The sequence below is a fragment of the Ruditapes philippinarum genome, unplaced genomic scaffold (assembly GCF_026571515.1).
Source record: "Ruditapes philippinarum isolate M1 unplaced genomic scaffold, ASM2657151v2 ctg10034_1_1_1_1, whole genome shotgun sequence".
In the NCBI taxonomy this organism is placed as follows: Eukaryota; Metazoa; Mollusca; class Bivalvia; order Venerida; family Veneridae; genus Ruditapes; species Ruditapes philippinarum.
In genome coordinates, this window is record NW_026866724.1 from 1 (window position 1) to 26,636 (window position 26,636).

Here is a 26,636-nt window from a genome sequence, read left to right on the forward strand (position 1 = left end):
AAAAGATTTACCAACAACACAGACCATATCAGAACTCGTTTTATTTTTACATTTTTGTTGAGAGTTGCGTATGGACAGCATATCACCCGTTTCGTTTATTCATTCGTTTCGCTTATTCATTCGTTTCGTTTATTCATTCGTTAGATGTACTTCATTTATTGTCCACTACATGTTCCTTAATCTAACATACTTATTTAGTATTGAGTGTGATGAGGACTGGAATTTGATGATTTTTACACCTCCTTGCGCCAACCCCTACCCTCTAAGCCATTATTTGTGTTTTAAATAAAAACTTGATCGACACACACTTTAGGGCATTTCTCCAAATTCGTTTCGACGCATGGACATCGCGATTAAAGCTAGCGGCACATCGCGATGAAAGCTCGCGGATCGCCATGAAAGCTCGCGGAAGGTTAACGTCAAGCACCAGGGATGATTGGTTGATCTGTCATGACTCATTTACTCTATTGAACGAAGAATGGGCTAGCGGAAGATTCAGCACGACAGACGCCGCTGATCCGGGTACGACAACTGAACCAGCAAGCCGTTCAGACCTTATGGTTAATGCTGGCGACCTGCATAAATAAATCGAAAAACAATTTAAGATTCGAACACGCGAGCTCTGTGCTTAGAGGCAGACCCCTTTACCAAAAGCCTTCTACTCGCGTACTAAAACTGACCGAAAGCGCACGACAAATTGTTTTAAATCGTTAAAAAGAAAATATTCAAATAAAAGAAACAAAATAATCAAATGTACTGTAGTTCCTGATGTGATCTATAACTAAAAAATCGCTGTACATTGAACTGTATCTTTTCAGATGTTCTAAGTATAGGACTCGCATATTCAAGTTATTCAAGCGTAAAATGTTTATAAATTCAAGTGGGCGGGATATATTTTAATAAAATCGTGAGCCCCCTTTTTTCCTTGATGGATATTTATTGAAGTGTGAATGTAAAATTTCGTGAAGAGATTACGCATGCTTTTTTAAATGAGTTAAAATCATTTGTATCTTATTTTACCGATTTTATATAATACAAAATAAACCAAAATGCAAACAAAAGTGATTAAAAACCTAAGAAAAAAGGCATTAATACAACAATAACAACTAAATAGATGAGTAACCAAAAGTACAGTTACACCCGGAAGTCTCCTATTATTATCTTAATATAATGGCGAAAAAAAATTGTCACACTTGATTGAAGGAGTCACCATCAAAATATAATAGCCATTATATTTGTTTTTCTTCTTCTTTTCAAAATATATCAACCTGTATTCATACACCCGTGTTACTATACAAGTTTACCCGTACTACATTGACGGACTGTGAACGATTAGAAAATATATAACAGAAATAGTAGGGCGCAATTAATTAAGTGTTTACTTCAAGGAATTAGGACTGTCAAAGATGGCGATCGGTGTGGAAATCGACCAGCTGTTCCTCATTTTTATGGGGATGATCATTTTTTGTAAGTTTTTAATCTTTTTTTATTAGTTTATATTGTAAACAACAACATTGGTTTTAACAAGATGAAAATCTTTATGCCTCGAGTAAATTTTCATGTTTAATTTTTGCATTATACACTGTTATCTATATATAATGTATGTGTATGTATAATCGTTATGGTCGCTGACATAGAAGCACTTGTCCATCACTGCAGCGGGTTCACTAGCTGGTGCATGCTCAATACCTACCAGTGGTTTTTAGCTCGACGTTTTCGATGAAAGAAATCGAGAATGTTGCCGCCGCCCGCCCATGTCAATGCCGACGCCGTTGCCTATGCCATTGCCAGCCGAAATCTTGAACGGTGTCATATATTTTTGCCAAATTCTTCGGCACAACAATCCTTTGGGCAAGATATTTAAGTTGACTTAACTGAACGTGACCTTTACTTATGAATGACCTTCAAGACAGTTTAACGAAACTTGACATTGACCTTTATTGATCTTTATATTGGGTTGCGTTAAGTTCGTTATTCATTTAGGGATTTGATTTATACTTTCACAAAACAATACTTATTGCCGAACCGAAACCTCGAATTATCAAAGTTGACCTTGACCTTAAAGTGACGTTGACCGTACCTATGCATGAATTGCAAAGTTTTAGTATGGACTGACAGATATGATTGACAGGGGAGCGGTGGCCTAGTGGTTAAGGTGTCTGCCTCTCAACCCAGAGATCATGGGTTCGAGCCCTACTCGGGTCACGACCATGTTTCTTCATATGACACCAGTACTAGTTAGTTACAGGAAGCGGACTCTAAAGTGATTAATATAAGTTGCAAGAACTTGTTTTGCATTCGAGCTAAAATAAATATGTTTAAACCAATATGATTCACACTTTGAAAAAAAAACTCTAATGACAACACCGACATGTTTTATAATTCATGTATGACGTTGATCTGTATATGGCCGTAACTGTCAAGGTCAAACAGGTCACTACATTGGTTCCTTCATCTGACGTGTCTACCTTGAAAATGATAAAAATGTCGAGCAAACAAATGTTATTTGTTGGTTTTGTTCGATCGTTTTTAATGACAACTTAGTGCCGATTAAATTCATTAAATGTATAAAAAGTTTACATGGAAAGATCTCACAGGACAAAACATAATTTCAACCACTAATAATTAATACTTTAAAAAATTGGTTTTATTTACAAACATTTATTTTCAAGAAGGAAGTTTATATATCAAGTTTCAATCGCATCGGTGCATTATGCATATGTATTTTATATTTATATCTTATGATCAATTTAACGCATACTTTAACTCATGCATCAAACCGAAATTATGGATTAGTGAGCATACTTTACAAAACATATTTGCAACACATAGTTGTATATAATCTATGAGAGTTTAAACCGGAGAGTCGCATACTCGACCAAAAACTGCTTAACCGAGCGTAGCAAACGTTAACTTTTTAGGGGAGACACGCATATTATTGAATTACATAAATGTCAATTAATGAATTAAATCACGCGACCACGCGCCTCTGTTGCAAAATATGCGTGACTCAGAGCGCTTTACTGCACTGACGGACGCTAAAGCACGTGGAAAGCATGGCAGAACCGTTTTCTTTATACGTAAAACAGATGACAAAATGTAGAATAGCCGAATCAGACAAATAGCGCTAATCTTTTTTTTTTTCATTTTAATCATCATCAACATCACACCATATTCTTCTTCTTTTTCTTATTCTTCTTCTTTTTCTTCATGATAATCAACATCATTATCATCATTTTATCATTATCATCTAATCATTATTTATTATTATTATCATTATGATCATTATCTAATAATTATTATCATTATTATTATTATTATTATTATTATTATTATTATTATCATCATTATCTAATGATTATTATCATTATCATTATTACTATTATGATTATTATAATTATTATTTTTATTATTATTATTATTATCATTATCATTATCATTACTATTATTATTATTATTATTATTTTATTATTATTATTATTATCATCATCATCATCATCATCATCACCAACATCATCATCAATTATTAATATTATTATTATTATTATCATTATTATTATTATATAATACCAAAACATACCAGTGTAAAGATACATGTGTTATCACGGTTCACGTGTTTGTCCAGAATCAAGGACATCTTTGTTAAAATAAGTATTTACTATTCCAAAGTAGATACATTTGCTAGTGACTCAAGTATAGATGCGATCACTTTATCCCCTCTATTTATGAATATTTATCACTTTTTATCATTCATCTCGATGAATTTTATATTATTTCCCCTCAAACGATTGCATGTTATGTATTTTAGCATGTTTTAATCATCGCCCCTCAATTTTCATTGGAAACTGATAAGCTGTAATAAAAAGTCATTGATGCATAACGTCATATATTAAAGTTTAAACAGATTTTACAAATTAAAACAATGTGATCACGCTGACAAAATAAGAAATAAGTGCATTTCCTGCGGATGTATTTTTTTCGGTACATAATAATTAAATAAATAAAAGAAGAAATAATTTACGAAAAATAATACGTAATTAGCTTATTCAGCGTGTTTCTTTTTTTTTTCTCGTGGACTTAAATATATATCTATTTTACCCATAAATTTAAGCTGGAAATCATTGATGTCTAAAATAAGTGACACGGGAAAATAATTCCACAAAATTATAGATGCAAGTTTCTTGATTAGGGTTTACTTTATATTTTTAAATAATGAGTGCCAACATGAGTGAAATAGATTTGGATAGAATGCTTCAACTGGACACTAATCTTAATCAGTTCTTCCTCGTAATAATGGGAATGTGCATTTTATGTAAGTATTTTCATTTGTCTTTAAAGGCACACTATGACCAAGCAATGAATCATATCTTCCTTCATTAGAAAGGGCAAATATATGTTGAATAATGATGTTAAATTTGATTCAAAACAAGTCATGTGAGTTGTTAATCACCTGAAAAAAATATCATTGAATGTGAAATAATACGAAATAATTTGTGATGAATGAAGCAAAGTGTAAACAAAATGGTATTTTGACTTTCATATAAAATGCTAAATCGCTATAACTGCATTAATTGCCAAGGTGATTCAGCTTAGTAACTTTTTGGAAAATATAACAGGGAACCAAATTTTTTTTTCTTTGTTTGAAAAATTAAATTTATAGCATTATTATAAAGACTAAATGGGCCTTTAAGCTTATTATCATGACATGATATATGAGCCGTGTCATGACAAAACCAACATAGTGCGTTTGCGACCAGCATGGATCCAGACCAGCCTACGCATCCGCGCAGACTGATCAGGATCCATGCTGTTCGCTATCAGTTTCTCTACTTTTTATAGGGTTTGAAAGCGAACAGCATGTATTCTGATCAGACTGTATTTTTAATACATATTTACCTAATGCTTACAAATAAGACTGAGACTTAAAACTAGTTTTCTGATATACTTATATACTTAATACAATGTTTATCAAGGTTTTATAGATTTTGTGATGTATTAGTATTTAGACTGCTTGTTCATTCTAAATCTTTTTTTTTTTTTTTTTTTTTTTTTTTTTTTCATTAATTTTTTTTTTAAATATTTTTTTATTTATTCGTATCGCGCAGTTTTTTAATTATAATATTGTAAAATGCAGTTCTTTTATTGTCATATTTTCATAATGCAGTTTATTTTTGTTATTTCAATGTTGTTATATTACATGGCATTTTAGAAATCCTTTAATGTTCTCGTTTTTAAAAGTAATGCTCACATCTTGCTCCGAATTAAGCATAATTTACTATGTAATTATACAACAACCAAAAAAAGATTGTCACAGATAACTGGTGATTGGCCTGTAATTGAAACTAACAAATATAAAATGTCTTTTAAAATTACTGCCCCATTTAAAAACAACAACAACAAAAAATCAAACATTACCGATACTTTCCGCAAATTTCCATGGGCCACGTAGGTTATATATTATATATGCGCAAGTAATTTAATAACGCAGAGCATTGTTTTGAAATTACTAGTTATTTGGCCTTTTACTTTTATACTCAAATGAGCGTTATGCTATTTCAATCAATCCGATTTTCAACAAATCCACTTAAACTTTTATGATGCAGCACTAAATACCCTTTTCTTATTAAGACTGAACTTGTATTGACCTCAGCTATTTTAATTGACATATCGCATTCAGTATACTTTTTTCTACAGCATCAGTGAAAGGATAAAGTAATATAAATGAGCCGCGTCACGACAAAACCAACATTATGGGTTTGCGACCAGCATGGATCCAGACCAGCCTGCGCATCCGCGCAGTCTGGTCAGGATCCATGCTGTTCGCTATCAGTTTCTTTACTTGTTATAGAGTATGTAACCGAACAAACAGCATGGATCCTGATCAGACTGCGCGTATGCGCAGGCTGGTCTGGATCCATGCTGGTCGCAAACCCATTATGTCGGTTTTGTCGTGACACGGCTCAAATATCGATCTGAGGGCTATTTTGCTTTCTATGCTTTCAATAACGTTTGACCAGGGAATGAAGATATCGGTTGTTAAAGGCAGATGTCACATACATCTTAATAAAGCATTTCATAGGTCTATGTTGCAGATCTTCTTGGTTTTTTATGCGAATCGATTTCTTAAAACACGGAAAATTCGAAACACGTGTTCGACAAACGAGACGTTCATATATTACGCAGTTACAACACGGAAGTTATGAATATTAATTAGATATCATTCGCTTAAAAAATCACGGAGGAGCGTTTCGTATCTTAAACCACAAGTTAATCAGGCAATATGTTGCACCAACAAAAACAGGATGTGTGGCACATTATAGACGCAGTGACTGTAAAATAATTTAAGCGAAATTTATTGAACTAAATGTGGTTGTTATATTGTTTTGAACACGCATAATTCAAGATGCATAATTATGATCATTGCTATGTATTTTATAACAAACATGATTCATTTTTATAATTACAAAGCAAGAAATAGTTGTATCATCAATAATAATCAATCAGTCAGTGAACGCGGTATGACTTTAAATAAATGTTTTGGTTTATTTGCAGTGACATTAAAAAAAAGAAATACGGTATGCTTATTAGTCATTCAATTGACATAACCGGTTTTTAATCAGAATGTTAAAGGCACATCATGACTCAGAAACGATTAAAGTTTTGTTGCTTTATAAGGGGCAAACATAAACATTTTATTACTTAAAATTATGGTTTAAGTGATGCAAGATGTGCGTATGTTACCTAAATATGGTATCATTCGTCATAAAAGTAGCAAAATATAAACAAAGAAGTGTTTTGACTTCCATTTAAAGTAATAAATCGCTATAACTGTACTAGTACTTAAAAAGTAACAGACATTAAGATTGTTCAGATAATTGGCAAGTGAGTAAATTTTTAGAAACTATTAAAGCAGACAGAGAAATAAAATGCAAAAAGTATTTCTTAGACATATAATGGGCCTTTAAAATGCGAATTTACAGAAAAGGGGAAATATATATCTTCGCTTCTTTAAAGTATTTTCACCAATGGCAACAATAGTGTATAAAGTCCGAGCAATAACGAAATATGACGGAACATAAACTCCGAGCAAGCGCAGTCTGATCAGGATCCATGCTGTTCGCTATCAGTTTCTCTACTTGAAATAGGGTTTCTTAGCGTACAGCATGGATCCTGGCTCAAATATTCAAAAATTTATACATTAGATTTATGTATTCTGACTTTTGAGTAGCGAAAAGAGCTTTTGCAATAGCGTTCAGTTCTAGGTTTTGCTGTTTCAGCACAGTTGACTTACAAAGTTTGTGAAATGTTTGCCAATCCTTTTCATAAAATATTGTAGCCAGCTGCTTCTTTTACAAATATGTGCTAAATGAATTAGAATTCAACATCAAGATCAAAATCACTTTCAAGTGATATAACTATAACTTCCTTATCTCATTTAATAAAAAACACCAAAATTAAAAGAAATATTTAATTTACAAGTCTTTTTTCCCAAACTGAGCCATGGATTGTTTTTGTTTATTTTTTTTTATTTATAATTATTATTATTATTATTATCATTATTATTATTATTATTATTATTATTATTATTATTATTATTATTTCATTATTCGTGTGACTTTCACTTCACCAACTGATGTGACTTGGGTTTTAATTCTTTCAAAGGTTTTTATCAAGATATCAGAATTGTTATTTTGTTAAGAAGAAGAAGGTAGTGTTATCTGTGTAATTGTATAAATTATAATGATTTACAAACTAAAAAAAAATGACATTTATAAATAGATTGAAGAATGAAGGACACAGATAAAAGCCCTGAGGTACCCCTTAAATTAGTGATTTAGAATAATCTCTAGTTTTGATACTTTTTATTTCTATTTGTCGTATAATTATTTACTAATATAAGAGCTGTATAACTGACAAATCGTAAAGTTTGCTTTGTATTATAAGTATTGTGTGGGATAAGCAGATAGATGCCTTTGAGAGCGAGAGAGATCAACGTGGTGAACCAGTCAGAAAATAATCTTGATCTAAGACATGTTTCCTATCTTCATTTCTTTCTCGGGTCGTGCGAGCTCTACTCCTGGCCTGATATGAAAATAGAGAAAATAAGAATCCCTAAAGAAAGCCTAACACAGCATCCCTAAAGAAAGCCTTTGGCATTTGATTGAAGATATTGGAAATCTGTAAATGGAGTAAATATATTCTGCAACAATCAGAAATTCCCGTGGGTCTTTATCAGAGAGTCTTAAATCAGGATTCTACTTTTATGGTTAATCTATATCTCATATATATCACCTGACCGAAAATTCAAATTTATGAAGATTATTTAACATGTATGTGTTACATATCATTGCTTGTTAACCGAATTATCCCATGTCACCATGACCTGTGATGATAATCGGTAATAAAGATTTTTTTTACATTTATTTTATTGGTTACGGTTCAATTGGTTATAAAGATCCAGCTTTCTGTATTCTAAGCGGTCGAAGGTGAAGCCAATTGAGTAAATGTTTTTGAAATACAATTACCGCAAGCAACAACGAGTGCCTTCTTACAATAAAGTTGCGTATCTGTCAGTGAGTAAAGGGAAGAAAACGGAGACAAGCTGAAGTCTTTTGAATACGTGTGATTGACTGAGAGACACCATAATGCGATGAGGTCTGAAGTGCTCCGTACTTTTTTTCTCCCTATATCATACCGCACTTAATGAAAACAAACTAGTAAGAGCACGTTTGTCACTTTTCTTGACTAAAGAGTCGTAACGACCGGTAACAGGCGGACAGTAACGAAACTTGCCGAGGTTATACAAACTAGAATAAATTGATTGCCTAATTGAAGCAGAAATATGCATAAATAATCAGTCGCATACTTTGCTATTAAATTTCACAAAATGTGTCTGAACCTTGTCGAAAAATACTTGAACAGTCCTGATTTTTGGGACGATTGCATATGTCGCAGGAAGCTTTCATGATTTAAAGGGGCGTGAGTATTGTTCAAAATGTAGATTGAAAATGAACGGCATGTTAAATTCTAGGTATGTCTGTTTTACTTTTCGGACAGAAAAATATGGATCAGTGGTTCTTTTGGTGAAGATTAAGATGATTTTTTTTGTACTTATTTTGTTATCTGAAATCTCAATCGACCAGATTATAGTTTAATGCTGTTATGACATTTTCAGAAATAAAAAAATGAGGACAAATATCGAACGATTTGGAGCAAAAGTAATTAAACAAAATATAGGTCGCGCGGCGGTGTACCACTTTTAATTATGCCATGCTTCAACATAGGAAAGGTAAAACGTTTTGCCCAACCCTTTCCTATGCATATTTTAATCTAGTTGAAGATATACGCGCATTGGGGTTTATTCGTTTTCATATATTTCAAAATAGAATAAGTAATAAACAGTGCATCGGAAACGAGACTCTCTGGTTTATACGAGATTGCGTAGCCCCCGAGTATAAATCCGATTGTCCGACCATCTGTATATTATGAGTATTATATATATATGTATCATACTTTTGTGGACCTTTCTGTTGAAAATGTACATGTGTCAAAGTCAAATCATACACATATATATGCACATTGCGTTAACTGGAGTGCAGGTAACAAAACACCTGTACTCACCTTAACGCACTTTGCATATAATATGTCTATACGATTTAACTGAACATTTTTTCGATGATAAGGTCTCCAAACTGTGATAAACACATAAATGCGCAGTGCGCAATGTCATTTGTTATGAATCACTTTCCAAGGCCCATGACTACTGAATGTTGCTTCAATTGCAGTCTTTTTCAAACATTGGGATTTCTGGGCAGTTTTGCGTACAAGACCATGCAGTATCTGGTTCAAAATAAAAAGGACGTGCCATTTGTTGCATACGTGTACGTTGTTTTCAAACGCACTTCTCTTTGACAGAGTTATAGCCCTTTGAGATCATTGAAACAAATTATCTCGTTTCCATGAATAAATTTGTTGCTATTGGTTATAACTGCATCTGTTTATAAAGTTTTTTTTCATTTCATTTTACTCATTTTTTGTTGAAAGCGTTCAATGTTCGATATGTACGATTTATCGCATTATAAGGTTTAAACTGAAAAAGGTCAACAACCACTAAAACATAGTTTATTGTATCCCTTCAGAAAATTTAAGCCCGACGTGTACGTGTTTTATCTTAGATCTCGAATATATACATTTTTATTACTTTATCGTCATTTTTTGCGGATAAGTACACGTTATGTTTTGCTGATAATGTTAAAAAGTTATTAAATGTTTCTTTCAGTAAGCCAAATATCTAAATGTCACATTATGAAAAAAAAAACGATATTTTTATATTTTGACAAACTTATCACAAGTAAAAGATTTTTTTTTGTAAAAAGGTCAATTTAAAAAAGTGTTTACTACTCATTTACTTGTCTGCAGCAAAAAAAAATTGAAAAACAATTTCGTTTACAATCTTGATCTAAAGACTCAATTTTATATTCCTTTTTGCAAGTTAAACGTCAGTGGCGTTATCTTAATTAAAATATTCAAATGAGCAATTTACTAGCAATTTACTAGAGTCTCGTATAAAGGGGAAAGAGTACGTATGGTACAAACACCAAAGAACATCAAATTACCTTAATTACATCACGATTAGTTTGGAAGAAATTATAGTTCTCATATAAAACTTTAATGCATAAATTATATTAAAGGTCCACTAAGCCACCGAATGTAGAAGAAAGATTTATTGTAGTAACGTGCGATACATTTATATACTACACAAACACAGAACAACATGGCCCCATGGACCTATAAATTGTATTTTACCTTCGAGTCGACGAAAAAATTGTCCAAGTGGGCGTGATGACGTAGTATCCTACCATTGAGTACACAAATACAGAAAACAAACCGCCCGGTCCCATGGACCTATAAGTCAGTGTTTATAGAAAAACGTCATAGACAATCGAGTTGATTTAACGTCTAAGAATAAATATATATGAATGGTTTGAACATGTTTAAAACATTACACCTGCCTAGTGTATATAGTTCGTTGTTAAGCTCCTGAATGTTATTATGTCACAGTTCGATTCTGTTACAAGCCGAATACATCCAAAATTGTATGCGCATTAAACTTGTTGTATGTGGTACGCATGTGTTGTATGTGATTAATGCATACGCCTGACTTGGTAATTCACACGCTCACTTAAAATGTGTATGTTGCATTACGATAATAAAACATGCTATTGTCAGTTTTTTTGTTTGTTTTATGTTGTGATTTTTTTTTGCTGTGGTTGTTGTTTTGTTGTTGTTGTTGTTGTTGTTGATGATGATAATAACGTGTTGTTTTTTTTCCTTCCTTTTTTAAAACTGATTCTGTAACTCACAAATTCTTTTATGGTTTTATTTTATATATATGATGCTTAAATGAAAATTTATCAATATTTCAAACTCCAAAAAGCATTATTAGTAAAAAATATTACCGAATTTACATTCTATGTAAATAAAGGGGAGGTAATTAGAAATATCGATAAAGTCTATGAGAAATGAAATGCAGTTATTTCAATGGTTTCAACATTTGCAGTACATATTTAACATATTCTTGGATGTTTGCAAATTGTTTTAGAAGAAAAATTATATACATAATTATATAGAATTTCACATAAGTGTTGTTACATCCTTAATTACAACATATAGGATCGTCAAATATTGATTTCTCAACTTAAGCCGCCTAAAAGAAGATATCAGCAATATATTTAAGCTTATCAGTGTGGTGTTTGGATTCCAACATACTTTATATCTTTCTGAATTGATTCTATCGTTTCTGATTTGGAACACTTTTATGTGTTGTGTTGCCGCTAGCGACAGTAAGACAAAAGGCTAAACGGCGCGTTGTCACATTGTCGTCCTGTAAATAACGAAGCACACCAAAGAACGCGTAGTCGTGCAGCGTGTTGTCGCGATGTCACATTGTCCCTCGGCTCAAATCGAAGGATTGGCTATTTAAATATATGCAAGCCAAGCGACAGAGCAGCACCGCGACAATGCGCCGCACGACAACGCGTCGTTCGGCACGTTTTGCTAGCGACAACGATATAGGTTGTGTAGTCGCTTTTGACTACGCAATGCGCAAAATGTACCAAATTATCCAGCATAAATTTCAGCTAAAGTATTGGTCTTTCTATATTTAAGGCCGAACATAGCACACACGTATACCTTACATTTTTGTTTGTTTAATCGACCTTTCCTCCTTCCCTTCAACCCTTATTGTTTTCTTTCCTTCTATTTCAACCTTACTTCCTTCCCTTCACCCTTTATTTCTTTCTTTCTTTTTACATTCTTTCTTTTTTCTGTCTTTCTTCCTTCGTCCTTCCTTCCTTCTTTCTTTCTTTCTTTCTTTCTTTCTTTCCTTCCTTCTTTCATTCCTTCCTTATTTCATTCATTCATTCATTCATTCATTCAACCAACCAACCAACCAACCAACCAACCAACCAACCAACCAATCAATCAATCAATCAATCAATCAATCAATCAACCAATCAATCATTCATTCATTTACCATTAACTCATTTACTTACTTATTTTGATATTCATTCACAATGTTATTTCTTTTCATTTTCAGTCATGCAGTGTGGTTTTGCATTCCTTGAAGCTGGAGCAGTAAGAAGCAAAAACGTTACCAACATTCTCATCAAAAATGTGTTCGACTCTTGTAAGTATTTTCACCATATCTGAACAAGTCAATCATATGCATAGATCCCTGACCTATCTGATTCTTATTATCAGATTAGTGGATACAATAAGAATTTCACCACACAATATTTGTTAACAAAAAGAGCACAGTCATGTCAATGTTTGTAGGTAGATGTAATTTTATTCAAATGAAGGGTTAGAGTAATGTCGTATATTTCCGAACCCGTACGGTCATTCACCATGGCATTTTCGCTGTGTTTGCGGTACTTTCAGCTATTTAAATAATGATAAATTTATTTACTGCAGGGTAGTATTAGTAATCGTATTTCTGTCAAATATGAATACGGTTTATTGCCCTTAGAGATGGTGGCATCTTTTTAAGTTTGTCTTTTTTAACGACTCTCGGTGAATTGAAGGTTTCATAACATTTTGCCCTCATTCAAAATTGCACTATTTTAGGTATGTGTTAGGTTTCAGGAAGGGGTCTGTTATTCCAGGACATTTTCATGGTGAATTAAGTATATATATTTATTTTTTATATTTATTTTTGCGGTTTGTTGGCTTCTTTGATATTAAATTATATTTTTTTAAACTTTAAAAAAGATCTTTTTCACTCAGAGAGGCCCACTATATAACATTATTTAGTTTGTTTTATTTCTTTTAAGTACACGGGCACTCGGGATTTACCTTCATGTAGATAGTATCATACACCATTAACTTTATGACCTTTACTTTTTTATTTTCAGTTTTATAGACATCTAAAGTAACTTAATGTTCATAAATTACCAACGATTAGTGTTAAGATATTTTAAATGAGCCGTGTCATGACAAAACCAACATAATGGGTTTGCGACCAGCATGGATCCAGACCAGCCTGCGCATCCGCGCAGTCTGGTCAGGATCTATGCTGTTCGCTATCAATTTCTCTACTAAGATATGGATTGTAAGCGAACAGCATGGATTCTGATCAGACTGCGCGGAAGCGCAGGCTGGTCTCGATCCATGCTGGTCGCAAACCCATTATGTTGGTTTTATCGTGACACGGCTCAAATGTTTTCTCTTAAGGTCATCAAACATGAGTTAAAGGGTAATAAATTTGAGGTTTAGCTCGAATATTCAAAGCATAGTTGGGCTGTCCTACTTGCCTAGTCGTCGGCGTCGGCGTAACAATTTTGCTAGGTCATCACGAGCTTTTTCTTGTGCAACTCGTTTCTCATCAAGCAGTCACAATATTTGGTTTCTTACTTGCGGCCCATCCGTTATGGATGTCACTGTCAAATGTCATATTTTGCTAAGAGCTGCTTCAAATTAACAGAAGGTACTCAATTTAATGTAGTGCATGACATTTTAGAGCATACTAAATGTACATTGCCTGATGTGAAATTATTGGTCATTCAAGGAACAAACTGTAAAGAAAGCTGTACTTTGACTTCCATTCGAATTACTTAATCACTATAACAGTACTAAAAAGCAACAGAAGGTCTGGTAAATTGGCCAATAAGTAACTTTTTGAAACTATAACAGAGCACACCAAACAGATTTTGAGACAGAAAAAAAATGTAATATTTCAGTTTCAGTCTCTTTCCAAAAAATAATTTAACCTGTTATCTATCGGTTATTCCGGCTTGTTCTGTATCACAGGACAGAACTTCATCGGAAAGATGTGCTAACAATGTATAAGTGCAGAATAAAGTAAAGATAATGGTCATTTCCCATATAGTAAGTATAAAATATATACTCTTGTCAGAGTTTTGCTTCTTTTATGACCATTCATTTCACATTCAGGGATACTTTTCTCATGTGATTAACATTTAGTTTGCTCTAAAATAGCATGCACTGACTTTAAACTGAATATCTACTGTAGATTTAACTTTCGCTTTTGGCCTTTTATTAAATAATTTATATATCATGCTGTTAAACAAACCCGCAAAAGTTAATCCAACGGAAAAAAAGAAGAAAAAAAATGTCACGCTAAATCAAGCAAGCAGTTTGGTTTTGAGTTTCAAATAATTGTACGACGATGAGGCCTTCGGTCCTTGTCCGGTTTATTATTGATTGCAAACTGTGATGCATGTAAAATGTTCATTTTATGGTGGGAACCGGTGATCGTGAGAATAGGTGGCCGTGAGAATAGCATAATTATTTTTTTTGAAGGCTATATATAATTGTAATACAAGCCTTCTGTCTGACCCATTTTGAATTTCAAGTATTTGAAGTAAAAAAAAAAAACAAGCAAGCTTAAAAAAGTTACGTAAATGAATGAATAGAAACATTTATAGTCTATCTATTCTATGTTCCAGCATTTATGAATATTGTATATGACTCTTATTTGATCTATATTCGTGGTTGCTAATAAGGTACCCAGCGTTTTAATGTGAAAGAAATCCTAGAATTGTTGAAAGCACATTTTGCTTTCGAAACAAGATTTTGATGTCAGATGCTTTTCATTGGAAGAAAATAGCAATGGATAAGAAATTACTTGTTACGAAATTTATAGCAAAAGGAATAAAAAGTGTCATCACTATAATGTAATATTGAAAAAACCTCATCTTGCCTACATGTACTTTAAAAAAAACATATGTCCGCCTGTCTGTCTTATTTTTGTGTTTCAATTGTGCATTGAATAGACTACAAGGAGGCAAACCAGACATTTATTCATTCATTCATTAATTCATTCATTCATTCATTCATTCATTCATCCATTCATTCATTCATTCATTCATATATCCATCCATCCATTCATTCACCCAATCAACCAACCGACCAACCAAACAGACTTCCAAAAGGCAAACCAGACATTCATTCATTCATATATCCTTCCATCCATTTATCCAACAAACCAACCGAACGACCAACCGACCGACCGACAAACCATTCAATAAGACATCGACAAATCAATTATCGACAACCGTATATTAAATAAAGCAGCAAGCTATCCAGTCAACCAACTATAAAACATCCAGTCAAATCTAAGTCAATTCAAAAAAAAATCTTCCATGCTGTTCATTTACTTGACTACTTTTATATAGAAAAATATTCCTTCTCTTTAAATTTCAGTTGTTTCAGGGGTTGCTTATTGGATCATAGGATACGCGTTTGCTTTCGGAGATGGAAACGATTTCATTGGTCATAAGTATTTTGCGTCATATGAACTGCCCGAAACACAGTATGCAGCGTTCTTCTTCCAGTACACTTTTGCTGCCACCGCGGCCACAATTGTGTCTGGAGCTGTGGCAGAGAGATGCGAATTCCTGGCATACTTCGTTTACAGTTTCTTCATCACAGGTTGGTATACTTTGTGTCAAAAAGTCTCAGATTTTTTTTTCATACTTTTTTCTATTCATTTTATTTATTTATTTAAATGATAAACTTTAGAAAAATATAGCTATAAATGCCTATGCTATTGAATGGAAAGCATGCGAACAGTATTTTGTCTTCCAAGTTTCAACGCCGTTGTGTGGCGACGCGTTCAGCGTTAAGCTTTGGTTGGTCGTTTTACTTGTCATTTATTTCACGTGAATAAACGCACGTGAGAAATGACGCAGACTGTGCTCAGGGATTTCAAGAAATCTTCAGACGATAGTACTCTGTCATATGTTAGCATCATTGATGGTTTCAGGACGCAACAAAATTTAACTTAATGAACACAATGATTTTACATCTGAAGGTATCATAAATTCGAAGAAAATAAAGCAACTCAACGAATTCTCGCATATGACTTAAAACATCACGCCTCCAGATTCATGTTTATTTTCATGAAAATTATTGGAAAAGAATTTAAAAGTAAGATATTGTAAGATGAGCAAAGAAATATTTACATATTGCAATCGACACTTACAATCCAAGAAAAATATAAAAAAGTGGTCAATATAATATTATGCCAAAGCAGCCCCTACTTTGTTAGTAACGCAGTAGAAATATGGTGATAAGATACTGCGAAATCAGTCTTAAACCGCACATAACATGTAAAATTTAACATTGATCTTGAATGTTTTACCTTTCTTAAAATGTTAGTATTTTGTTATCAATATTAATTTTCTTGAACTTTTTCGGCTCATCTGAAGGCGTGCAGCTTAAACGGCGACGGTGAAGATGGAAATATTGTAAAAGTTAATGTCAAAAATATAGTATCCCGATCGCTCGTGTCTATATGAAAATGTATAATGAATGAAGAAATTGAACCATCAAAAATCTAGGGGTAAAAAAAACACCATGTCGTGGCCTCGTCATTTAAATAATTCGCGTTGAAGTGGTCATTTAAATAGGTCTATACAAATATTTTGTCTACATAAGGTATGGAATTTTAGTATTTACCTTAGCCGATTAATTACATAGTTCATTGATCTTTAGGATTTTAAGATTTTATATATAGCATTATAATTCTGCATATGTTTTGCTGATTGGACGCCGAAAATGGGGTGTAAAAGTGATATAGACCCTGTAATGTATAAAAATTTTTAAAGAAGCACGCCTCCAGATTCATGTTAATATTCATGAAAATTTTGGAAATGAATTTAAAACTACAATATTGTGAGGTGAGCATATAAAGTAATTTACATAAAATCCTGCTGTCTAAGTTGGAAATTTGCTTTTTTATTTATCTTACTTCTGATCACAAAATATTTGAACGACTAGATAAAAAGTAAAATAAGATCAAAATACATACTTCAAATATCTTAACCGTAATGGTACGTTAGTTTTTGCAATGACGATTTGTTTTTATAAACGCTTACAATTTGATCTAAAAAATTTAAGTTTAAAAAGGTATCGACCCATATATACGACAAGCAATTACAATGTGAAACTGTGACATACTTTCCGTGCGTGTTTTGTCCCGTGGTTGACGCATGCGTACACGCATGGTTATTGTGTTACACCATGTAATTAAGATAGCACAAATACGATGAACGCATGATAGAAAATTCCTCCCATACAACCAAATAGAACCTTAAAAAATAACATTTCAGTTTTGCATTTTTTTATTGAATGCGCTTAAATATACCATGCCCGTGATAATTATAGAAAAGAGTTTTGACAAAAGGTTGCTGTCTTACTCAGTATAGGTTTTGAGTATGTATAGGTAGGACAACAACACCTTACCCCTTCCTGTCCATCATCTACCCCCGCCCCCATAAGTCTTTTTAAAAATTTAAATCGAGACACACTTAATAAAAGTACAAAGATAAACCTTTTTGTACTGCTATTTGAAACATCATAAATATTTACACTTACCCTATATTTAACTGTTGTGCTAATACCCGAAAAAAAGATTTCATCACATGCACTAAAAATAAAAAAATTGCTTGCAATTTTGAATAAAAACCCTGCTTAATCGTAAGAGGCATCTTTTGTAGGTTTAAATCAATTGACTAAATTTCAACCCATTTTTTCCTTTGCTAGGTTATTTAAGCTGCTTTTAATGGGTTTGGGGAATTTAAGGGGGTTTTGCATCTCTTATCGCAACAAAAGATGGTTTTGTTGAAACAATTTTATTTTAAAAATTTATTTGTACATTTTAAATAACAAACATAACAAAAATTTATAGTTTTTTTGGCAGAAAGCAAAAGTTTTATAGAACCATTATCTAACAAAAACAATTTTTAAATTCTGTGTGGTTGAAATTTTAACAAGTTACCAAAAAGTGAACACATTTGATAATGCAAGATTGAAAAGCGAAAATGAAATGTAAATGATAAGGACAACATTTTAGTAAGTTTTGACAAAAATTAAGTAAAAAACTACAGAAAACAACTAAAGAAAAAAACACAAAAAGGAAAATAAACAAATAAAGACAAGGACAAGAAAAGAATATAAGCAGCATAGCATAAGGTGGTTTTGATTCATGACGTTGCTTTAAGTTTGTAACAACCGAGGTTAGCCATAATTATATTTCCTGTTTTGGCGCTTTATGACCTATATTGAGTTAACACGTCATAAAATAAAACAAAACAGCACAAATTCCCACCGTTATTTCGTGTTTTGATTTTGTTGTTTCGAGTTATATTTGTGTCGCTATGGCCCTGACGGGACACCGTACATTCAGGCGACAAAAAGAAAGGAATAAGAAAAAGAAAATTATATAAATTCCATATTTCTTGGACTGTTTTCATCTGTCTATCAAGCCACGATCATCGCATGTGATTATTTTTACTTTATAGATACCATTAAAACCGTTTGGGTATCTTTTCGAACCATAGCAGTGTAGGGGTACAGATTCTCAGTCTTTCAAGCAAGGAAGTTTTATCTATTATTTATTTATATTGTTTCACTTTATCGGGGTTGGGATGTGGTGGGCTAGAGGACTGATATCAATATATTCTATAGTATGTATGTATGTCCAGACTAAATGAGGGTCAATCTGCCTGTTCATGCATTGAGAGTACGAATTCCGAACATGTCACCTACCATTCATGTGCTTAAAATTTATAATATGGCAGAGTGTGACCTATAGATTTTGATTCCAGTGTTTTATTGAATGATATTACAGTCGCTCCACTTATAACGAACTCGCTTATAACGAATGATCGTTAATAACGAACTAATTATATAATCCCCGGCCAATTCCTTCTTTATTTTATATTAAATCACATTGCTTATTACGAACTCGCTTAAAACGAATTTTCGGCTATAGCGAACCAATTTCAAGTCCCAAGCGGCGAAAATCACATACATTTTCTCGTTTAAAACAAACTGTTATAATTGAAATATGTATGTAAAATATCTTCTATAAATTTAATTACAGGCTTTATATACCCCGTGGTGACGCATTGGGTGTGGGGTGGAGGATTCCTCGCCAAAGGCAAAGATTATGGTGGGGATATCGGTCAGATTGCTTATCAGGTAATTGCTTTTCGTGTTTTTCATCTATATTTGAGCCGCGTCACGACAAAACCAACATAATGGGTTTGCGACCAGCATGAATCCAGACCAGCCTGCACATCCGCACAGTCTGATCAGGATCCATGCTGTTCGCTTACAAACTCTATAACAAGTAGAGAAACTGATAGCGAACACTTGGATCCTGATCAGACTGCGCGGATGCGCAGGCTGGTCTGGATCCATGCTGGTCGCAAACCTATTATGTTGGTTTTGTCGTGACGCGGCTCATTTGTATTCGTCCAAGCAGTACTTCACTCATTTCATTATTAGAAAATTAAACAAATTAAACGTACTGCCGATTACAACAACTGGGCCAAATACGCGGATAGTCTAATAGGATGATTGTATTTCTGCTGTAAAGGACATGTCTTACAATATGATATATGCGTGATAGATCTGGCAACTGGAGTGTTAAATTGCTGGGTGTATTTTTTTTCTTTTGTCCCGCTTAAACTTGAATAAGCACTTCTTTGTGATTTAAGTGCACATAACCAAAGCTTTTAGCCATGACCCCGATTCATTTTCTGTGTTCAGATCAAGATTTAGTGTTTGCTCCTGGTCAATGTAATAACGACGCTTATTTAATTCTTTACCAAATCTTCTCTAATTATTACAGTACTTTTATTAGTTTACTATAAGAGAAAGATAACAGGCTTCCTTTACTTATGTTGAAAAGTTATTCTGAACTTTCGGAAAAGTTAACGAATTAATATCTATATCAAACTAACAAATGCACAACCATATCCCACTTAAATCACAAAACCGGTGTCGTTTCCGTTTTAGGATTTTGCCGGAAGTGGAGTCGTGCATTGCTTAGGGGGCACTGCAGCTTTCGTAGGTGCGTTGTTACTAGGTCCCAGGATCGGACGCTTCCACAAGGAAACAAAAACAGTGATACAAATAAGAGGGCATTCAGTACCGGTAAGTCTTAAAGGCACACTTTGCCTCCTGAATGATAGTACTTGCGTTTCTCAAAAGCTTTATATTTTTGGTGTTATCATAAAGGTTCTAAAAAGTTACACATTGGCTCATTACCTGAACTATCTTTTGCTCCTGTTGCTTTTCGGCAATTAGAACATATTTAGTGATTCAGTACTATGTCGTATGGAAATCAAAAGGCTACTTTTCTTTACATTTTGCTATTTTTAAAACAAATAATTTCACATTCAGATAAAGCATCTAACTGCTCTAAACCATTTCTTAAACATTATAAAACTCATGTTTGCCCAATCTACAGCAGGAACATTTTAATCATTTCTGAGGCATAATATGCCTTTAAAAAAAACATTACTTTAGCATACCGGTAGCTTTACATTTTTACTATGTATGTAATGTAAAGATATATATATCAGCATCACCACCATTATCTTTTTTGTTTTTTAGATAATTATCAGAATCCTTTTAATTATATGATCCCAACCGTTATTATTATTCTTATTATAATTAGTATTATTATAATTATTATTATTATTATCATTATTATTAAAACTATTATTATTATTATTTTTATAATTATTATTATTATTATTATCATCATTATTATTATTATCATTATTGTTATTATTACATGTATTATCATTATTATTATTATTATTATTATTATTATTATTATTATTATTATTATCATTATTATTGTTGTTGTTGTTGTTGTTGTTATTTTTTTTTCATTATATTTTTATGAAATGGAGCACATGGAATCAAATTGCACTGAAAATGTACCAACGTAAAAAGCTTCACACCAACTTCATGTACATGTATTTCAAAATGTCTTTTTAAATGGGTGTTTAAATACAGTTACATGTAACCTTGAAGGAATTTTTGTTTAATCATTGTTTTTCAGAAAAAAGAGTAAGGTATTCAGTTCTTTGTAGTACACATGACCGACCAATTAGGACAGTAAAACCAATAAAATGCCATTCAATATGTAACAATGAGAATTCGTATATTTTATATAGTATAAAAAGGTTGTTTTTCTTTTAAGAAAATCAGATTACTTTGTTATGGCAGGTTTCAAATTTCCTTATCCATTAGTTTTTGTTAAAAGTTTACATGTTTATATGATCGAAATGTTTAAACCCGGAGTTCATTAACCTCTAGCTACTTTGGTTAATATGTAAGTTTTTTTCATCTCGTTTATTAAGTTTAAATAGGGGTTTTAAAAGGTTTTGTCATTTAAGGTGACACACGCATCGTAAGATCGCATATGACCGTCACATCCCGTCGGACTTTACTTCCTGCGACCTTTTTTATTTTTAAAAGGCTTATCTGTTGAAGCAGACGACAGAAACCCACATTTTGTCATCTCAAACTTACGGAGAGTGGCTAAGTTTACCGAATCAAAATTCCTTTGAGCCAGTTCTATCCGTAACTTTTCTCGAGCCGTAAGTTTGAATGCACTGCCAGAGCAGTGTTTTAACAATTGAGCAAACAGGACAGCGTGGCCCATGTGTGGTTTTTTTAAGAGACTTCTTGTTCAAAATGTAACGTAGTCTTGTCTCTGATTGTTTTTATAGTTTTAACAGTTTTATATTTAGGTAATATTAGATAAAGGATAATTATAATATGTGTGTTCAATCATTTATTGATAGTCAAACACTTATGCTCAAATTTGATATTAGAAAATATTGATAACTGCTACAAAGCCTCCTTGTAAACATAAAATAAACATGTTTTGACTTCACACAAAGTAGATAAAATTATGTTATGTATAAGGTTATACATATTATAGGTGGTCACAATATGAATATATATTGTTATTAAAAAGAACTGGCATGGTTTGTTTTGTTTTAAACAAAAGGCCAAATTTTCTTGTCCCGTAACAGAAAACGCAGGTTCCCATACATATTTTATTCATTCTTTTATTCAAATCAGACATATTCAGACATAATTTCATAGATTTCAATAAATTTCTGTAGGGTAAAATATTTTATTGAAGAATGAGAATAGTATATCTTAAAACACCTCGCCCATAGTAATAAACAAGGGTTACATTAGTGGATTTATTACGGTCAAACATTATGCAATAAAATCAGACATAGGTTATCATCCCCAACATCCCTGCAAAATATTAATTGTATACACTTATTAGTTTTATTTTATACAATATGTAATGGCACATAATCTTAATTCAGGAAGTCGCTTTTACTAAATATTTACCTCATTATCGTATTTAGAAGTTTTATGTTCATAAATATATTTATAAAATGTAACGCATCATTAAATTCACGTGAAAAACAAATTCATATGACGAAACTGAAAATACTTCATAACAAGAAAAAATATATTTAAGAGAGTAACCCTTTTTTTACTTCAGATTGCCGCTTTGGGTGGTTTCATCCTATTTTTCGGATTTCTTGCTTTCAACGGCGGATCGCAGACGAGTATTTCAAATCCTGGTGACGGGGCCGCCATCAGTTTGTCAGTGGTGAACACAATAATTTCAGCGTCATTTGCCGCCTTCTCTTCCCTCATCATCAACAGATCTCCTTTGTTTGGAAACAGAAGTTGGAGTCTTCTTATCACCATCAACGGGGCCCTCACTGGGATGGTGAGTTTCATAAAATTGAGCTGTTACAATGTTAAATGCATGGTCAACATCAGTTTATATTATACCTCATTTGTTTGCATACGCCCTTCTTTTAACATTCTTATATTTGTAATACATATGGTTTTTGTGTCGCCTTGAAAAAGGCGACATAGAGGGGTTACTGTTTTCGGCGGCGGCGTCGTTGTCGTCGTCGTTGTCGGTGTCGTCGTCGGCGTCGTTGTCGGTGTCGGCGTCCCTTAAAGCTTGTCCGGAGCATAAGTCAGTCATTATAAGTCGGATTGACTTCAAACTTCGTATGCTTCTCATAATGACCCGAAGTGCAGTGCATAAGGACCAGTACTCTGTATTTCTTATTTTTTGAGTTATTGCCCTTTGTTTATTTTCATACTTTATTTTTGTCCGGGCCATTTCTCCTTAAGTATAAAATCTATGGACTTGAAACTTCATTGGACGATAGCTCTCATAAAGAAGAAGTGCAGTGCACAAGAACTGGTACTCTGCATTTCTTATTTTTTGAGTTATTGCCCTTTGTTTATTTTCATACTTTATTTTTGTCCAGGCCATTTCTCCAAAAGTACTTGAAACTTCATAGGATGATAGATCTCATTAAGAAAAAGTGCAGTGCACAAGCACTGGTACTCTGCATTTCTTATTTTTTGAGTTATTGCCCTTTGTTAATTTTCATACTTTATTTTTGTCCAGGCTATTTCTCATAAAGTATAAAAGCTTTAGACTTGAAACTTAATAGGATGATAGATCTTATTGATAAGAAGTGCAGTGCACAGAAACTGCTGATCTGCATTTCTTATTTTTGAGTTATTGCCCTTTGTTAATTTTTATACTTTATTTTTGTCCAGGCCATTTCTCATAAATTATAAAAGCTTTAGACTTGAAACTTAATAGGATGATAGATTTTATTGATAAGAAGTGCAGTGCGCAGAAACTCCAGATCTGCATTTCTTATTTTTTGAGTTATTGCCCTTTATTGATTTTCAAATTTCATTTTTGTCTTTGCCATTTCTCTTAAACTATATTTTTCACAAGGCGACACACCCGACTTGCAGAGTTCTAGTTTTTACAAGAAATGAAAAAAACCCGTTAATTTTGTTATTTTTATTCTGTTTTATTACATAGATGGCTTAACATTAAATAAACTTATGTTTGCGAATAACAAAAAAAAACTTTTCATTTTGATTCAATAAGATCAAAAATACTAAAAATGATAATGCATAGGAAGTTAAAAAAAAACTTTCACCTATTTACATGAATGATCATAGTTTCAATCAAAACATGTTTTGAATGGGATATTTAACCCCCTTTTTTATTTATTTTGACCCCACAGTTTAAGAGCAGACGGAAATTTAGATATCTGCCTATTTGCGCTTCTTCCCTCCGCCCTGCCCCGGGGATGGGACCCTGGGATTACAATTGGCTGATGCAGAGAAATGACCAGTTAGTTAGAAATGGTTTTGATTTAGTGAGGATCTTTAACTCAAGTTTGACCGTATTTTTATTGTGTGACTGATTTTATTTTCAAATTAAATGCATGGATAAATTTAGTTTCAACATTAAAAGCTTTTGATGGCGTATATATGATTCGTGCATCACTTAATATTGACGTAAATTTTGCCTGGGCCAGATCAGATAATTTTAGTGTAAAAAGTATTTTAGACAAATAAAAATTATAGAACATTAGACATATTATAAATGGTTAAAATATAAGCTCGTATATGTAAGATCTGATATTATCATCTTAAGTGATTTATCTAAAATACTGATCGTCCTCCTCAATTGAAAGTACAAATGTAATAGCTTGGTAGGTTTTATGAAAAAAAAAGTCAGGATGTCACTTTGTTGACATAAACTTACATATTAACTAAAACTTTTTACTTATTAAATTTAGTTTTAATTTATTTCATTACATACACACACACATAGACACACACAAATCATACATATACATGTCTTCACAATAAACTAAAGGGCAACATTATCTCGGAGCCCTCTCCTGTAAGCGCGTCGCCTGTAAGCGGCTTACATCAATTAAAAAGATTTAAGTTTTATATTTAAGTAAATATAAATTTTTGCTTAATGAAACTAGAGTAAACATCTTGCAATTGTTATGTTGTTAGATCTAGGAAAGTTTTATGGATATTTTACTATTCCAACATGCCAGCCGGATAAAATACTCATTAAAGTGGATTGACCTAATTCAAAAAATGATAATACAATAGAAAAGTATCGTTTAGATGTTACTCAACAAAATGGACTCTAATATGAATGCAAAGCATCAATATAAACAGTATTAACTCTTGACAACTTAAATCTTTTTTCTACCTGATTCCCCCTTAAGAGTATTTTCAATGCACATCAACAAATAACACAGAAAATACCTTTTCATTTTCATTCACATTTTTCGGACGAAGTCCGTCTGTTATCAGTTTGACTTCCTGTGAAATTAACAGGGAAGAACTGAATATAAGAAGAATTTTCTTTGGTCATTTTAAATTAAAAACTGAAATCTGTGAGTCTAATTGGTCATTCTGAAATAAAAAGTTAAGGCCAGTTCTAACCATTCTAAAAACATGTGAACGGTAGTTCTTACCATTTTAAAATAGAACTTTAAGATATACTATGCTCAGAGTTAATTTTTCAAAATATTAATAAGTGCTACACAGTCTTTTTCTATGTATGAAATAAACATGTTTCGACTTCATTTAAAGTAAATTTGTTATGTTTTGAACTCTAAACACAATTGGTGGTCACAATATGAATATATAGTGTCATTAAAAAAAATGGCAGTTTTTTTTAAAGAAAAGACCACCTTTACTCGACTTGTAATAGGGAATGCAGCTTTGTAACACCGCAAAACGTCCGTACCGAAAAACGTACGTATATGAACGTTTTGCGGCGCATATCGTCCACATTTTTCTGACGTACTTTTTGCGGCAAATAGGCATGGTCCTGCCGCAAAATGTCCATATTTTAAAGTTTATATAATTTTCGTTAATTTTGACCAGTTATTATCAGGTGTTATTGAGTGTTAATTTTAGTTCACCTGTCTGTCTGTCCGTCCAAATTTAGCTTGTAACAACTCTAGCATCCACATACCCTAAGCAATATGTCTAGAGTTATCTGCCCTTGAATTACAATATCTGGTCTATTTCACATTGTTACCACTCCAACGCTTTCATTTCTTCTTCAATATTGACAATTTTCAACAGAATATCTATGACCATAAAAATCTCATCAAAGTTAGATTATAGGCTAAATCTAACGAAAAAAAAAAAAAACAACAAAAAACGCACTTTATTTCACCTTGCTTTCGTTTCTTCTCCATTCTTATTTTTTTATACAGAATATGTATAACAATAAGTCTCGATCAAGTTTATTTATGAGCTAAAATGACTGAATATGTCAAGAGTTATTTGCCTTTGAATAAAAAAAATAAAGACATAATTTAAAGTCAAATTATTGAATTGTGATAAAACTGCTATTTCTTTGTTATCATGATCAGATGTCATTCATACACTTATGACAG

The 26,636-nt window shown here is 32.5% G+C and overlaps 1 protein-coding gene across 2 annotated transcripts in view; it reads left to right on the forward strand.

Moving 5' to 3' along the window:
• The first annotated feature begins 1,211 nt into the window (after positions 1-1,211).
• LOC132733506 (putative ammonium transporter 1) overlaps positions 1,212-26,636 on the forward strand; it is a 31,764-nt gene continuing 6,339 nt past the window's right edge. The window contains exons 1-6 of one of the 2 annotated variants that reach the window (XM_060720158.1): positions 1,212-1,467; positions 12,599-12,688; positions 15,727-15,954; positions 19,412-19,509; positions 20,332-20,469; positions 22,862-23,095. In XM_060720158.1, the coding sequence (XP_060576141.1) occupies positions 1,407-1,467; positions 12,599-12,688; positions 15,727-15,954; positions 19,412-19,509; positions 20,332-20,469; positions 22,862-23,095 (849 nt within the window). In that variant the 5' untranslated portion in view covers positions 1,212-1,406. Of the gene's footprint in view, positions 1,468-4,076; positions 4,313-12,598; positions 12,689-15,726; positions 15,955-19,411; positions 19,510-20,331; positions 20,470-22,861; positions 23,096-26,636 lie in introns of those variants that run through there. The other variant, XM_060720157.1, reaches the window with a different exon arrangement.